Source organism: Lissotriton vulgaris, chromosome 7 (genome assembly GCF_964263255.1).
Source record: "Lissotriton vulgaris chromosome 7, aLisVul1.2, whole genome shotgun sequence".
Classification (NCBI taxonomy): domain Eukaryota; kingdom Metazoa; phylum Chordata; class Amphibia; order Caudata; family Salamandridae; genus Lissotriton; species Lissotriton vulgaris.
This window is the reverse complement of record NC_141695.1, coordinates 707218158-707236464: the sequence shown is the minus strand read 5'-3', so window position 1 is coordinate 707236464 and position 18307 is coordinate 707218158. Positions and strand designations below refer to the sequence as shown.

At 43.1% G+C, this 18307-nt stretch overlaps 1 protein-coding gene across 1 annotated transcript in view; it reads left to right on the top strand.

Annotated features, from left to right (window-relative positions):
- PRKCA (protein kinase C alpha) overlaps window positions 1-18307 on the top strand; it is a 1234993-nt gene that overhangs the window by 383928 nt on the left and 832758 nt on the right. Inside the window, exon 3 of the mRNA XM_086930938.1 lies at window positions 12222-12304. Within this exon, the coding sequence (XP_086787064.1) occupies window positions 12222-12304 (83 nt within the window). The remainder of the gene's footprint in view (window positions 1-12221; window positions 12305-18307) is intronic.

The window sequence follows — 18307 nt, the reverse complement described above, 5'->3', positions numbered from 1 at the left end:
CTTGTGCGTAGGTTAATGGCACCATGTTGCTGTCTGTGAGCCAATAACTGCTGCATGCTTATATTAACTCGCAATGTTATTAGCTCTGACTATGGTTTATTACTTCACATACGAAAAGCCCTGAAGAAATTCTCTTGGTGTTAAAATTAGGTGACATAATTCATTAGATCATGTCTTCCATTTTGTGTTCCTTCAGGCTCAATGTACTTCCAAGGAAGGCTGAAGCTCTTGTGTGAAAAAGAGTGGCTTAAAAGATCGCACAGAGAGTGTAGACAGGCTTGTACTTGGTGGCTGGAACCTACGTAGCGGCTTTTGTAAATCCCAAACGCCCTAGAGCAGTTCGGGGCAAGCTTATTCTTGAGTCCGATGACTACTTTCTACCATAAGTGTTTTGGGGAGTGGCTGCAGACCTACAATTACACCTGCACACCACTACCGCTCTGTATCGGAGACTTCCTCTCAAGGTCAGACCATGGTTAGGCATGGTAAAAAAGGGGGCAAGTGATTTTGCATATTGACTTAAATGAAGCAGTGCTACCAAAATGATGAAAATTGAATCAGTATAAAGTTTCTACTAACATGTCTGTTGAGATTCAAGTTGAACCACTTCGTGGTTGCTAGGGGTTGCGTATTCCACCGTAGCCTATGACCTGTTTTATCTAAAATAGGACAGTCATAAAAATAGGTTCTTAAAACACATAAACATCACTAAGTTTTCAGCAGAAACATATTTAGAGGGGATTCACTGGGGGAAGCCACTGCCTAGGATTTCTGAACAGTCCTCTGGTTTTTGTCTTATTCAAGTGGCCTGTCTACACCAGGCATGGAGGCTTGAGAAAGATAGTCTCTGCCTGCAGGGCATAACGCACGAAATTTGCTGTAGCATGATTATGCTAAATTACAGCAAAATTATGCAAGATTGCACAAGAAGCGTAACCCAGAAATAACCGCTATTTTCTTAGTGCAATATGCACTCTCGCCTCAAAATGGACCCGATTATGTTATGTTAAAGGCGGATTTAAAGAGCGAACAGCTACTCAAAGAGGGTCCCGGCCCTGAGACAAAAGAAAGATGCAGAGACACAGTCCATGAAAGACATGTGCTTGGACAATAGTACTAAATGCAACAGAACCTGAACAGCAGCAGCCACCAGCACTTGCTAAGTTTGTTGCTCCTGTGCTCCCGCAGCAGGACTTTTGCGCAACGTACTCATAATTATGCGTATTGTGTTATTTATGGTTATGTGGCATCAAAAGAGTAATATAAAATTACCAAAATTACTCACACTCGAGTGTATTAAAAACTTTGCCCAAGCCTAGAATGCACTGTGCCTTCACCATGGAGTCTACCTACAAAGGAGATTACCTACTGTTTTAGAGGCGGAGACAAAATGACAGTGAGGAAGAGCGCAGGTCGCTTTCAGGGAAAACAGTGGGATAACCAGAGAAAACTAGCTGATAGTCACACAGACTAGATTCACACAGATGTCTCCCAGGAGCAGATGTTAATGCAGGAAATTCAGGTGAAAGCCAACACTAAGTCACTCCTACTCACTGAAAACTCTTTAAGAATTTGGCCCAGGTCATTTCCCCTATCCAGAGGGTGCCTTTGCCTCCGCGACGCATGAACATACTCAGTTCATGGTATCTTGATCCGTTACATGCGCTTCTTCTGTTTGCTCTTTTTTGTCTTGACCTCGTTGATTCCAGCACTTTTAGCTTTCATTGTGCTATTTTCACAAGCCAGAAGTAGGTGAGTTTGCAAAGCATGCATTCGTTAGTCCAACCTTGCAGATCCAATAATGTCTTTTTACACTAGTAAGTAAGGTATGATGGCTGTACTGTGTTGTAACATTCTTCGTCATGCTACACTGCACTCAAAGGCTAGTTTCAACTGAATAGTAACTCACTAGTGGTGTTTTATTCAAGGATAAGCAACAATCCTTTGGCTAAGGAAATATTTTATAGCCTATTAGTTATCGACAACGAACATAAACCAGACAATCCATAAGAATAGCGTTTCCTGAACATCAGCTTCTTTTATGTATTGTTTAAGGAATCGATTCATCTCTCAATGCAAACCTTTTGTTTGTATTTAGCAGCAGTCTTCTATCGAGACATCTGGTCGCATAGAATATTGAGGTGGGCAAAATTGTAAATTCCTTAGGTTTAATTCAGCCAAATATGCTACTTTTGCATTTTAAGCGAAGCAGGAAATGCTCCTGCATTTGCCCCACCCTTCTCAGTCTGGTAGTAGGCTGGAACCCCATCTAAATAATATAAAGTTAGGAAGGCATGATAAAGGGGGGTCTAAAGACTGCTTGATGTTTGGAGAAAATTAGAGACACAGTGGTCTGGTCTGTTTCGTGAATGTATATGATGTTAGCATATAAAGACACTTCCCCAGCCTTCTATAGGCTATAATGTGGAAAGTAGCAGTCTCTAACACGTGTAATCACTAAAATATATGTGAATCACTCCATGTGACGCAATGCATGAGATCAAATGTATTTAATGAATGCTAAAAAAGTGTCAGTAAAGTTTACAAACTTAGATTCATATCCTGTGCATGCTTCCTGGTGGCATGGCTGGGCCCATACAAAGGTACACGCCTATGTATAGGTCTGGATTCTTGTCGTTTTACATATTGATGATGTGCCATAATACCCTCCGTGTCTGGGGCTTCATCGATCAGTAATTCACTTGTGCTGAGGCATGAGCATGATCTGCTGTCATTCTTGTATGCGTACTCGCCCTGGCTGCGGGCCGCATTGACTGCGCTGGCCGCGTATCCCACGGAGCGTCATCACAGCCTATTGATGGCAAGAAGTATGTTTCCATAAGCAGAACCAGGCGGCCAAGGACGCTGGGCATGGATGCCTTAAAAGGAGACCAAATCGTCCTTTGCACCCTGGAAAAATGATTGATTCAGGGACTACTCCCACTGCTGTAACCAATTTTACAGTTGATTTTACTTATCTAAATTGGATTCAAAAGAACGTATTGTAACCTTCTCTTGTGTGTAGATTATCATGACCGCTTGTCTATGTCATGCCATTATTGACATGTAGTTTGTTCACTGGAATCCATATTTGTATTTTGTGCATTAATGGGAACTTTTTCTGCATGGTTTCTGTTCAAAATTGCTTTTAATAGATTTGCATTTCCCTGGATGGTTCATAAAGTGATGGCTACTTTTAATATTGCCACAAAAATCTCGAATTGTGAAAGTGATAGTGATACTTCAGTTTGCATCTGATAGGGACAGGGATGCAGTGCTGGGATACATGTCAAAATCTTTATTTTTAGTTGTGGCTCGACAGCATACCTATTTGCAAGACTTAAGGTTGCAAATTCTGTAAAGAGGTATCCGAATGATGCCGCAATATGTCTTAAAACCAAAGCAGACATCATACAACAAATCCAGATTCTTGAATAATTATTTTAGTCACTGTTCACGAAGAAGGACTGGGTAAAGAGAACTGTTATTCCTCTCTATTTGATGGTCTGTTTAATATACATGGGCTTTGACCCAGTGGGCTTTGCCTCCATTGCAGGCTTTTTCTCTCACTTCATGTAATTGATTTTATTGCATTATTAAATTGTCGATCCATTGCTTACATTGCTGCACATGAGGGACTATTTTACATCCCAGAACTACATTCACTAAATGTATGGTATACAGAAAGCAAACTTTAATTTTGCTTAATCAAACTCTATTTTAACATTTTTCTTAGGTTCAAAATGCAAACCAGACCTATTGGTTTATTAAAGTTTGTTGTTTTTAATTCTTATTTTCGTTTGCTAAGGGAACTGGTTAGCCTGGGATCACACAATTTGATAATTTGTGGAATTTGAACCAGATTTTCTCGACGACATTGAGTCCGATTTTTCCTTTAGCCAATAATGTGGGGTCTCAATGATGTGATTGTATTTTTTATTTGCCTGGTATGATATTTGTGTGTTATGGGCATAATGAAAAAGTAATGTCATTGTACCAGAATCGATAATCTGATGTAAAAAAAGACATACAGTCATGTTTGGTTGCCTTTAATAGCAGTATTTCTGGATCTTATCCTATTCAGAAGTGAGAGCTGAATATCAGATAGCTAAGTGTGGTAACAACACCTTCTTGTATAGGATTGTTGTCACATGCGGCAGTCCATAGTGAATTACATCTATTCTTGAATCTTTGGCCCAACGACTCTGTTAGTTGCCCCCTGCAGAAACCCCAAGCCTCCCTCACAAAATCACTGATGTGTTTATTCCTTCTGGAACAGCTTGGCTCATACGCAACCAAGGAACTGTGGCCTATGCGGCTTATTCAGTTGCTTTGATGATAGGCCAGTTTGAGGCCCTTGTCTGAGAATGAGGATTGGGTCCTGGCATGCAAAACAAAATGGAGAAAGCAAGTGACAAGAGAAAACAGTATTCTTGAGTAGACAGAATAGAAAACTATTGGCAAGTTCTAGAGGTTGGCAGATGGTGCTCATCCGTGAAAGTTCCGAAGGACATTAGGACTGCCACCACGATGCATTACCTTCTGACAAATTTAGAGATCACCGATGGCCGTCATGGTGGTTCCTGTCAAGGTACAAAAAGTTTACGGGACAGCAACCATCAGTTTTGATGGCCATCCACCAAACTTTAACAAACTATTTGCTTTTCAAAAATAAACAAAGTGTGAGTTTGTTATTGAAAAACAAATCCCTAAGGACATACAAACTTAGGGAGTTTTTCCCTGGCTATGGGGGTCAATATTTGTTTTTATCAGCCCCTTACCTGATGGTGATTTGACAGAAGAAAAAGGACATCACACCATCCACCCTAAATAGTGCACGCAGTATAATGACCTTCCTCTGACGGGCCCTACATCACCGGCGCATCGGAAGAAGCTTACCGTCCACAGAGCCGATGAGGGTTCTGTCGATGGAAATCTGATGGTCTGGCTGACCCAAAAGAGGGGTAGTCCGTCACATTTGCGATGTAGTACAATGCCTGCAAAACGATAAATCAGTCCCCCTAGGTTGCTTGTCACCCAAGAGCTATACCAGTGCAGAAACCAGCTAGCCCTCCTGCTACATATTGACTGTACCTTTGCATTTGACCCAGTAGGTTGCTCCACTCCCTTTCAGCTGGTGTTGCACTTTACAAATACCACATACATAAATGCACTCCGAGTCTGCATCAACAGATGACATTGCTGGAAAACAGCTGCCTAGCCTTTCACAATTTCCTCTGGAGATAATTAATGTTAGTCGTATGTGCCTGGATGTTGCAGTCCTAACACTACAAGATGTTCATTTATATACCATATCTCCACCCTTCTCTCATTTGCTTAGAAGTACTCTATATTTCGGTCCCATCCGGTTCTGGTTATACAAACATACTTATTGTCATCAATACAACGTGGTAACTTTCCCTTAGATAAATGGCCAGGCCTGTGCAGCCAATGTGGTCAGGCACTAGGGCGAGTATGTATATGCAAATGACACAGACGAATATGCTCTCTTTTCAGCATAATTGAATTTGTTGACTGATTAAGCCCCAGAGACTGGGGGTTTCATAGTGCATTAGCAATGTGGTAAATGACAAGAATCCAGACATTACCGTGCCGGGCCATTTGTTTATCAATCAATGTAAATCGTGATGGTTGGTACCCAGTGTTTGTGTTTTATAATCTTTGAGCATTCCCCTGTTAAGGAATCTTTAAGTCATTGTCATAATTATATTTTTGAATACTTGAGAGGGACTTACACTCTTAAATACTTATATGAAAAATATACAATATTTGTCATTTTTATTTTTTAACTTACATAATTGGAAAACATTTTTAAAACATATTCTCCGTGCCAAGCATGCTGATTGTCACAATTTTTTGATCGATGTGCTGCCTCTTGTTTGAGGAAAGTATGATGTGAGATTAAAGGCAATGATCTGCCACTTATAAATCAAGTCTCTTTAATCTCCAGTAAGGTCTGTAAATTGGAAGTGCTACAAGATAATGTTGGATGTAAACAAATCAGTTTGAAAGCTCTGAAGAAGATGTTTCCAACCTTTTACTGTAGTGACAGCTACTTATGAGCTATAAAAATCATTATGAGCTTCTACTATCATTAATGTTGTAATATTAACCACATCAGACTAGATTACCCTAGTGTCACCTCAGTGCATCAGGCAGGGTTGCCAGCAGTTATGTGAAAATGTGGCTTTGTCAATTTGGAATGCCTTTATGTGGCTAGTACATAACAATCATTGCTTAAATTCCCCGGGCACCAAGGAAGTCATATTAGAGATGTTCATTCATCGTTGTCAATGAAGATCTCATTGATTGGTTGACTCTGCTCTGTGCAGCCAAGATGATGAGTAGTTCGATTTGGGCATGGAAGGTCCTGTCACATGTCAGGCAGACATGTGACGACACTGTCGGTGATGTGCAGGCATCTCAGGACTTGCGCAGCTCACACTTTCTTTGAGCCTCAGCAGTACGCCTTGCCTTGGCGGCTTGGCAACCTTTGTGAATGAGGCTGTGCCATCCTAACCGGTTCAGTGTGCGGGTTTTCCAGGTGGCCGTTTTGAACTCAAGGGTCTTCAGGGAGGCCTTCAGTGTGTTACTGTACAGCCTCTTTTGTCCTCCACTGGAGTGCTTTCCCAGAGTCAGTCCACTTTAGAAGAGCTGTTTGGGGATGCCCTTATCTGACATTCGCAGCCCAACTTGTGTGGGCTTACAGCAGTAGTGTAGGTACTGACGGCAGACTGGCTCGAGAAAGGACTTCAGCATCCAGCAATCTGATTTTCAGAAGCTTGCACCGGCAGCACTTGTTGTGGAAGTGGTTGGACTGTCATGCATGACTCCAGTGGACAGTCCACGTCTTGCAGCCGTACAGTAGAGTTGGAAGCACCACTGCACGGTAGACCTTGAGCTTTGTTGTTGGGTTCGACGTTCCCGAACACTGGAACACTTTCTGCCGAATTTAGAGCTTTCTTTCGTAGTTCTGCAGTTGGCTTCAGCATAGAGTGTCACTGCACTGAATAATATTAGTAATAAACGTCCCAAACGCCACATGATTTATCACTCAAATATTCTCTTTAAATAGATTTTGGAATTCAGACATCAGTTCACAAGTTGTGAAAATGCTCCCATTTTCATCTCCAATTCACACTTTTCAATTTTATTATACAAAAATTCAGTCAAGAAAAACTTCCAATTTAGTAAGCTGGACTGGACACAGGAGATCTACATATAGGTAGCTGGAGAGCTACCAATTGCTCACAAGCTACTCACTGGAGAAGCCGACTCTAAAGCACGATTTATGGACCACTGTCTGAAAGTTCATGATATTTTAAAATATTTCTGTACAGTGCCTACTCCTGTGCCTACTTGCAAACAGTGACACACCTTTTAAAATGTGCACTATTTGTTCCTTCTGAACAGTTAATTCTGATTACCTTAAAACTCCCACTGAGCATAGATATGTCTTCAGTGGTTAAAATGTAATTATATTACGTGCATCACATAGTCACTGTTTTCTCCCATTTTTCATTTTTTAGGGAGTCTTGGACAGTCGTGGTATGCTATATTGTTTAGATGCTTTGTTTTTTTTGCATGTACCTAAACAGCTCTGTGTTTTTAGATGGAAGGATCTTTATTGGTGCTTAGGGGTTGGCAGAGCTGCAGATGCATACCATGTTCACAGGGTACATTGTTAGTGACCACTTCGAGGTTATTGTTGCCGGTGTGTGAAAAATTGGGAATACATTGGGGATTGGTAGCTTCTGGAAAATTGGGGATTGGTAGCTTCTGAATCATTTCTATTTCACTATTTTGGGTTGCACACAGCTACCTCCTAAAATCTATGTTAAGGAGATCACATTATACTGTTTCTGTGCATTTTGAATGACCGCACTTCCATATAAGAACAGTTTACTTAGGCATGGCTTAGGAATTGCTTTGGGCCGGTAAATATCTGTAAAACGGGAGCCATGGTGCATTTTTATGTTCACAGAATACACAATGAGTACTTTTAAGGGAGAGGCAATATTTTTCAAGCAACCTCCATATCGCTGATGGCTCTTTGAGAGTCACAGGTCATTCCTCAAGCGTGTGGAGATCTGCGCAGTCCCCAAAGGAATGAATGATCCTGACAAACATGAGTCTCTGACTGCATCACAAGATCCTGGAATGAGTTAACCCTGCATTTCAGACCTTACATTTCCATGCTTCAGGAAAGAACAAAAAACCACCTCTTGACCACCCAGCTTCTACCCACCTATCGTGCCAGTATTGCTTCACCTAACTCCCTCAAAAGTACACCGTATTATTGTATCTAATGATCAGCCGCCCTACGTGCTTGGCTCTCAATCCTATTAGTGTACAAAGTTCCAAAGATGGGGATACATTTGATTTTTGAAAATATAAAATGTGGCTCTAAAAATTGATCATTCAGCTTATTGGTGCTGTGTGCCTAAGGTACATTGTTATTTGCTAACCTTTAAGAGGAATGTTTAAAAAAAAAACAATTATTGGTAAAGCGCATATTTATCACTATTTGGATTCAGTCTAGAGGCCATGTTGAGACAAAGTTGAGGAGGCAGAACATGTTGGACAGAGGTTACCTTTTTGGAACTAAATTGTGCTTTCGATTAAATCTAAACTGAAAGCTTGTGGTAGTCTTCATACTTTAATATGAAGTGACATGCTTATAAACATAAGTTTACCACATTTAGCAACCAGCAACATGCTGTCAGGATCCCTTTAGATCAGAATCATGTTTCCATGAAGTAAATGGTGTATTAGGGAATGGCTTTTGGCTGATGATTTGTTGTTGCAATGCTAAAATAAACTAAGCAGTGCACCTGCAGTCTGGAAAGTAAGAAAAGATAGGATCTGAAGCAAGAACACAAATGCACTGACTCTGTTTGCTAGAGTTCAAGTAATTAATTTCCATAAAACGCTCTATACTCCTCTGTTTTAAAAGCAACAAAAAAAATCTATGCTCAGCAAATTATCTGAAGAATCTACTCACCATGAAGTGACAGACCAACAGTCTCCTCTATCTGCCTCCACACTCTCCACATGCTCTGAAGAATCTTCAAATGGCTACCCACAAGCACAACGAAAACAGTCATGCGAGCTCTAATCACCTGCCGTCTGGACTATGGTAATGCACTATATGCAGGAGCTACCACCAAACTCATGCGAAGGCAGTAGCTGCTACAGAATTCAGTACCCACACTGATCCTCAAACTGACCCACATCACCCAGCACCTGAGGAACCTCCACTGGCTCCCTGTCCTTCTCCCCCCATCACGAGGTGTTGCTTCCTCCTTCCCATCCTCCTCCACAAAACCGCCGCTTTCCCCGTGGGCATCTCCAACTATACTATTTAGCCTGGGGCATCTGTGTGCCTCTACCCTGCTCGCGCTGTGATTACGGATTTTATATCATTTGTTTTGCTCCCCGCACTGCAAAAGTGCCAATTTTCCCCTCTGGCATTTTCAACGCAGCAATTTAGCTATAGACATTTGTGGGGCATGCAGTGATCAGTTTTGCAAAAGCCTTATGTATTTCGGGAGTGGGGGCTTCTTTCATTTGCTGTTTAACTGGGTGGATTCCTTTTGTTGCACATGCTGAAACAAACATTGGCAAAGCTAATAAATCTCGCCTTTGTGAGAGCTGATTGCATTCTCAATGTCTTTTTGCCATGTTGTACAGCAGTGAGACTGCAATGCAGCATGGCTGAAAGTTAGGAACCAAAAGTGTTACACAGTTTTATAGCACGATGGAAAAAAGTGCAGAAACATGCCTGGCCTTGTTATACCACTTTCTGACTAACAGCCAGGCTGTTAGCTGCTGTATAACAACTAAAAGACATTAACATTAATAAAGTAATCGGGGAGAGAATGTGGCCTAACGGCTAGGGCGGTCGACCTCAGGGCTGGGGAACCGGGTTCGAGTCTCAGCAGGGAAGCTCAACATTCTGAGATTCTTGGCAAATCATTTAATCTCCCCGTGCCAACCCAAAACGAATGTCGTCTTTAACATAACTGGTGCTCATGTAAAGCGCTCTGATACCTTCGGGTGTAGTTCACGCTGGCTATGTAAAACTTCACACAAAAAAAATTGTTCTCTGATTACCGAGAGCTATTGGCATTCCCATTGCTTGTTTTTATTTTCAATGTAGGAACGACTGTTTATTGCAATAGTGCAGTACAGTAGATTAATCCTGTGATATTTACTTTCCTAAAAGGTATACTTGATTTAAATTGATCGACATGTGACGTTCACATACTGCAGAATTCCCACGGTTCTGTCCTAGTTGAAATGTGTATGTGCTCTCAGGTTAATTTGGAGCCGTGCACATCTGCCAGCTTTTCCTTTGAAATATTCAGAGATTAAGGGACGGTAATACATATTACATCACGACAAATCTTCAGCAACATGCATTCTAAAGCATTGAATTCAGGGACCAGACATTTTTTTCATCAGGAAGGGTTCTTTGCCATCTGTCCAGCTATTTCCAAACGGCAGGATCTATGGTTGCTGAGTAGAGCATACCATACCTGTTAACCTTTAGAGAGAATATGGCAAAAAAATAAATAAAGGAAGTATAGAGTTTTCAAGAAATAATGTTTTACTTTGTTTTGAAAAGGCTCTGCACAATCTCAAAATGGCATACAGTGTGATCATTACTCAGACCTATAATAGATTACCAGCTAGATAATGAATGTTGCTGCCTGCAATGGAGCTCTAATTTGGCTTCATAACCTTTGCTTTTCCAGTTGCTTATTTTTCATTTTGATAAAATCCATGATTAGAAACCTAGAATAAACCCCAGTGTGACTGATGGGGTGAAGATTCTTTCCTATATTTGCTTCTCTAATGAGACTTATTTTTCCAGCACATCTCCCGTTTATCTCTCAGATATTGCTCATTGTCCAACGTGTTCCTACTCATTTAAGAAGCAAATTATTAACCATTTTGTATCTAAAGTTACCAGTCTTCAACTGTTGCTATTGACAACAATGTAATTTTGCACAGCACTGACACACTCGTGACATCATTGCTGCCAACAACATCAAAAACGCATAGTAAACAAAAGCTAGTCATAAATCATTAAGGTAGAATTCAGTTGTCATCACCTCTCCATGTACCATTGGTTTAATTAAAAACAAATGGATTCCCAAGGCTGGCCGCTGAACGTTCAGTTGAAGCTCCTTTAAAAAGGGTACGTGAGTGATGATGTAGAAATTGTAGGAGCCAGGGGCTTGAAAGGGAGTTAAACGCTTTCCTGATAAAGCGAATGTGATCTTCCCAATCATTCACTTAAAATTGTACCTGGGGCTTCACTGTCCTCAAAGCAGGTGCTCCGACGAGGTGTGCTTTGCGAGTTGAGCTCTATGGGTGACATGTTAGTTTCATTAGGTACAGATGGGAATGCAAAACTCAATTTAGACCTCCCGGCTGCAAACAACTCCCCGTGGCTTGCCCTGGGGTACTCGTGGCATTATCATTTCTACCACTGTTCCCCAAGATCATGTAGGCAGCCGCAAGGACAGGAACAGAACTCTAAAAACCTTTTTACTGTTTGCAGTTTCTCTGTCTTGCCCTTTTCTAGGTTGTGAGAAGGAAAGGGTTTGCTAAAGGGCGGGTGGGGGCATGAGGCTACTTTTGCTACTAATGGAAGTTTGGTGAATGGGTGTCTGTCAATACCATTAATTGTGACCATACAGCTATAGACAGTCTCAGATTTTAGAAGTCTGGGTGTGACATATCCTTAGCAGGTGTATTTACCCTGAGCCCCTGTGGGTAGAACTGATATGGGTCTGCATGCAATATACAATACACACTGTAGCTATTTTAACGAGCTGACTTGCCTTTATTCTCTCTGTTTCTGTGTATACATTGCACATAGCATATGATCTGCAGGAGCCTTGTCCTTTTTTGTTTATCAGACACCAACATCGCACAAAGCCAGCATCACTGAGTATGTCCATTGCTGCACACGGAGGCAAAACATCGCGCCCCTCGCCAGCAGGGCTGGCTGTGTCTTTAAGAGCTGGCTTGGCTGTGTCTGTTTTGGCCAACAGTGAATTAAGTGCGTTGTTTAAATAGACACAAACTGTAAAAACACCTGTCTTTGTTTAGACGTGAAGCATGTCTCCAGCAAATATGCTCCCTTATTGGCAAGTTGATTAATCAGATGCATATTTTTATTGTAGTTTGCGGTTTTGTCGTTCACAAGCGGTGCCATGAATTCGTCACGTTTGCGTGTCCAGGCGGGGACAAAGGACCTGATACTGACGTGAGTACCTCTTCACCCTTCTTTGATTCATGGTAATACTGCTTAAAACATGCCTTATTTTAAGAATTGCAGCGGCTGTACAGGTACACTAAGTACTAAAGACATATACTCCTGCATTTTTGTGTGGATTTGTTAGATTTAATCTTAAAGATCAGGGGACTATGTTTAGAACATACTAGCTTTCACTGCATTTCTTTTTTATTGTTGATCATTTGGGGGCACGCGCAGTGAAGTATTTGGACCTTCACCCCATTGACAATGGTCATTGTCATGTGTGTACTGTTGTCAATTCCTTTGGCTTAATTTCAGGAACTCTGCATTGTGCTTGTTTAGCGAAATTTCCGAAACTCGCTATGATGCCGCGTCATGTCGGTGTGCAGCAAAATTATAGTGCAGGAACAATGAACATGACCTGAGCGTGCATTGCTGTAGTTCGTGGTCGTTGTGTTTTAGCGTAAAATGTGACTTCGTGTCCAAAATGGATGTAAGAACGTATTTTCCACCAATTGACATGTTTGATTTCATGTAACTAGGTGAAATTTTGGAAAAACTGAGTGAAATGCAAAGTATAGAAATTTCGCACACCCCTACTAATTACTTTCACTGTGTAACGTTCCTTGCAGTCGCTTAGGTTTCATGTAAAATATTGGAAAATGTGGGCTCAAATATTGATGAAAGATGGTAATATTTCATATGAAAAGCAATGTAATTGGAATTCCTTTAGGTAAACTTATTTCTGCAGGTTTACGGAGCGCGAACTTGGCCTGATGGCATTAGAGTGAGTGAACCAGACTTGTTTTACGTTTTTTAGGCAGGTGTAAGTGATTTGCCCAGAATCAGAATGCCATTACCCAGCATGAGAGAAGTGCCGGGGTTGGTCTGAACGGCCTGGCTTGGTGCTCAGACAGGGTCTGGAAGCCAGCCTGTACCTTTTCTCCACCCGGCTGTGCAACACTGCTCAGGTTGGAGAAATGCTAAGTGCGCATGTCTGTTTGGACGTCCTTAGACAGCCGTCCAAACCCACATGCACGCTTATGGTGCCCACCACCCCGACACCATACTGTTCACTCTCCGTCAGGATTGCCCTGCTCCTCCCTAAGACTCGACTGGCTCTGGCTCAGTGAAAAATATAATGATGATAACATTGTTTATTTGTCTATTGCTGAAATGTGGTTATTTGTTGTATTTGTCTCACACTAAATGTATACTGAAAATGATCAAAATATTTCTATAACAAGCAAGAACTGTATTGATGATACTTGGTAACTGAAGTAGTTCAGATAATTAAATGTGACCCTGGTAGTATTCAAAATATGTATCTCTCTATTAAACATTGAGCACAATTCTGGTTAATCTAAATATAAATGTTGTGACCAGGAGTGTAGGTTTACAAACTCATGTATTACTGGAAGTTAGGAGCAGATAATGGAACAAGAAATATATGAGCAAAAGTTCATGGGTCTCAGGAGGGCTCGTCGCCTCGTGGGGGGGGGGGGCATGGGGGGAGGTGTAGAAACATAGATTTGACACTGGGCTCCGTTAATAAATGCACAAGATGGGTAACCAAGTCATGGCTAAAAATGTAAAGAATGCTCCTCGGAATCCTCCAAATGATTATCACACGAATACCACAGGATCGAATACCACGGGATCGAATACCACTGGAACCAATACCACAGGAACGAATACCACAGGAACGGAGATATTCTTTATTGAAATATCCACATGGAGCCTTACTGGTGCGTCTCAAGTAATCTGTGAACCACCTAAACCCCATCTTTTATATCTACACGCTCCCACCCTTGGAAGAACCCCCTATACATGGACATCACAGCAAGTACCCAGTGAGCACTTCTTAATACTTCGCATGAGTGCCACACAACCAGGGCCACGCTCGCGCTGATGGATAAATAAACACAACTTAATATATAGATTGAAAGAACTGTAATAGAGCACAATCACGACAGCATGCAAGATATCACCGCACTCGTGCACGTTTTACACCCAACAGGAGGGGTCACAAGAATGGGTTTTGGGTATGTAAATGTGCTGACTTCAGCAATGGCACTGGTACTGTTTTTTACAGGATGTTCGAGTAGACGTGGTTGGTCCTATTTCAAGGGTTCGCAGCATCTGGATTCAGAATAGCTCTTCTACCCGCTGGGGCAGATGCAAGTCATTACAGTTTTGCATAAAAATATCTGTAAATAAACTGTGTTGAGCGATGCATGATCGATTTGGTCACGTATTAGTTAAGAATAGCCATGCCAATCAACAGATCTTCACTTATTTAGTTTTGTAGAGCATCCATTTAAATGAGCTATTTTTGACCATTTTCTGACTCTCTGAGGTGATCTGTATTCGTCGGAGAATTTATGATATAGATTGTTACTCCAGAGTCCCCTTGTCTCCTGTGTAGCAGTTTATGGTTCACGTATAGACTATGCAGCAGAAAGATGCCCCAAAACACAAATCGAAGGATTTTATTTTCTGCTTAGTATGCAGTCTGCCTTCTGTGGGATTGAAAACTGAGTCACCTGGGCTGCTGGGGAATGCATAGCAAGCAGGGCTTCATTCATAAATGTTGCATGAGAGGCTATTACCATTAAAAATGCTTTTGCCCACCCCTGCGTCCATTTGAGAGCTCCACAAGAAGCATAAGGAGAAACTAATCATTTTCCATTATCCTCAATAACTGAAACGCCCTTCCAGTTCATTAACGTTAGTTGCAGAAGATATTTCGGATGGATTCCGTAGACTTCTTAATGTCTAATGCAGAATTGTTTTGTATATAGAGATCCGTTTCTGTGTGGTCCTATGCTTTATGCAGTCAGCATTACAGTGCACACTTGTGGATCAGGCTTGATCTACCTGGCCTATGCTGTTATTGGTTGAAGCTGCAGAAGCCCCACTCAGTGTTGGGCCTGGCGCTTTCTGCAGGTTCACCGCTAAACTTTTTCATTCTCCCCTCCTGCTTTCTGAACCTGTTTTTGTTGTGACTGTGCACTTTTCCACGGCTTACCCGTGCTAAAGTGCTTGTGTTGTATCCTTTAACCCCTTTTGTGCTGGTGACGAGCTCAGCTCGTCATAAGGCACAGCGCAGCTGCACTCATGATGAGCTGAGCTCATCACGGCCGTTGGAACGTTGCACGCTGGGATAATTTCCCCGCTGTGCTGAACGTTCTAAAAACGGGTGTGAGTGCATCTGCGCTGTGCCTCATGACGAGCTGAGCTCGTCACCAGCACGGGGGCGCCGCGTGTGGTCCCCCTTCCCCCGCACAGGAGGTGAAAACCCCCCCGCAGGGAAGGGGTTAAGCAAAGGTAAAAGTGACCTACACTTAATCAACACCTTTTATTTACTTGAAAGTTCGTAGTAGTAATATACCCAGGGCCTGCAAATGAACTAGTAATAGGTGGGCTGCAACACTTATTATACCACACACTTAAATAGCCATTTTGAAACATCGCTCTGGTATCAAAAGTCACTAAATTAACCTGTGCTTAACCCTATGGTAGTTCGCCACAATAGCAGGCATGCTTAATTTAGAAGCAATGTGTAAAGTATTTATTCAGTACACAAACAGTAATAAAGTAAAAACACAACACAAGAAAAATCCCAAACTAATGTAGAAAGATAGAGTAAATTTCAATAAATAAAATAATAACAGTGCTACATAAATCCAATCAGTAGAACCAGAGATATTCAGCTTTTACATTTTCAGTGAAAATAGTGCCAAAAAGTGCCACTTGCAGCTATCTGGTTTCGCTAGACCGAGGTAAAGTCACAAGTTCAGGCTGACAGCTATGGGGGACGGGCCCGATAAGGTACAGGGACCAGGTTAGTCTAGCTGAAGAGTAACCTTCTTGTTTAAGCATATCCTCTCAACTCCGGCGTGAAAGGTTCTGTACGCATTGGAGGAGGCCACGAGGAGCACAGCTTCAGGATTTTCACCATGGTCTTTTTGTAGGAGCTTCCACTGATGCCAACCATGGATCCAGGACCTGGGGTGACACCTCTTGGGGATCAGGACTCACTCCATCAGCGGCCTGCAATAGGCCTCAGGCAGGTTCAGTTGCAGCTGATCAGCAGAATAGTTGGAATGAGGCCTCTAGAAGCATGTGTCCCTGTAGCTTGCACAGGAGGGCAGCCAACTGACCCTTAGAGTCACTATGGGTAGCCTGGGATGAAGGCAAGCAGGTCCAGTCGTTCAGGAAGCAAGTCATTCCTTTTGGCAGCCCTTCTGAATCTTCCACAGGTCCTGGAGTGTACAGAAGAAGGGTATTGAGGGTCCTCTTTTTATAGCTATGGCCAGGCTTTGTGTGGGGGGGACCCTCCCTGTCCTACCCCTAACACTGGTTTTAGAGCGTTCTTCCCCTGGTCAGAGCTTCAAACTGTCCGGGTTGACAAAAGCCATGGCAAGCCTGGTGTCCGGTTCCTGTGTGCGTCTGTTCTGGAGTCTAAGCCCTTTGAAGTGTAAGTGGTGCAGGGTACATCTCTCCCCAGACACTTTGTCAGGAAGGCCAGCTCCTATACTCGGACAGAGCCCGGGGGCAGAATACCTCCGGATCCCCTATCATGGATACCTCAGTGATACCCCGCTGACCCGGACAGAGATACCTCCCACCCACACCCTCCACCGCAGCTATGAGTAACACAGACTCACCACCGACTCCGCTCCCTGGTTCAAACTCTGCCATCCACCTACCCATCTGTGATTGTGTAGGCCTTGAATATCCGCACAGAGTCCTCTCACCACCTTCTTAGGTGTACCCTGCATGAGTCAATGCCCACCCCCGCAGTGCAACAGGCTCAGCTCAGTGGCTGGACCCTGCATCCTTGGCTCTAGAGCCATCCCCACTCTTTAAAGAGAGCCTCTTCAGCCAGCTTCCCCTCTGACCCGGCTGCGAGCTGTGCTACAAGGGCACGTGCCTGCAGACCCATGCGGAGATCACCTGCACGCCGCGCCCGTCCTCAAATCCTGAGGATCCCTGCTTCCAAGTTGTAAAGTGCATCCTTTTTCACAGGGGCCAAGTTCCACTTCAGACCTGTGCCCTGGCCTTGGCTAGTAACCAGAACTCCCGGGGCTCTCACGAACACACCTATCCCCCCTCTCCCGCACCAAACCGGCCACCACCCTCAACATCTGGAGACCGTATCCCCCTGGAGACTGGTCTGGAAATGAAGCAGCTTATCCCCCTGCCGGTCGCCTTGTGCCTTGGCGCCGCTCTTCTGACAGGTACACAGAGTCAGAATGAAAATAAGGGCAATTGTGTTTCAGGCACAGAGGGGTTAACCATGAGGGCCCAAGATCTGCCTGCAGTACTGGGGTGCAACCAAGACTTTTTCAGACGTATTTCAACCAGGCACAGCTGAATCCCGCACTTAAGAGGGCAGGCACTTTAACCTGAAAGAGGGTACTCCGGAAACTCTCAGCAGGGGGGGGCAAAACTTAATGTCAGAGTACCGGCACTGCCCTATGGCAAGCAAATACACGAGGGCACTGAGTAGTACCCTCGGCATACGTGTGAAACGGCGGCCTAAAGGGCATTTTAAGAGTTTGTTGTTGCGGAAGGTGGCGTTGTTTTGTATTCATTGGCTTCAGACTGAATGGGGACCCGCTCAGGGGTACAGAGCCCCCTCCCTTTCGTGCCCCAGGGGCCTGCGTTATGCCCCCTGAGTAAAAGGTAGCACTTTCCGGCAGGGATTGAAGAAGTCACATACTGTTCATCTGTAAAGTAGCTGCGCTGATTGTACGAGAGGCAAGTTACCGTTTTCGATCCTGGCAGGACCGTTTCAGCTGCTCATCCTTTCATTCTTAAAATGACCCCTGTTTACTAATGGCCCCGGAGAGAAGTCCCCCAGTGGATGGCATCATGGCAGAAATGCTGAAACCACTCCATCCATCATCCCCTTTGGGTTTTGAATATGTACAAGAGCCAGCAATTAAGAGCCTAATTTTGAAAATGCAATTGAGACAATGGAATTAAGATTTGAGTTTTCCC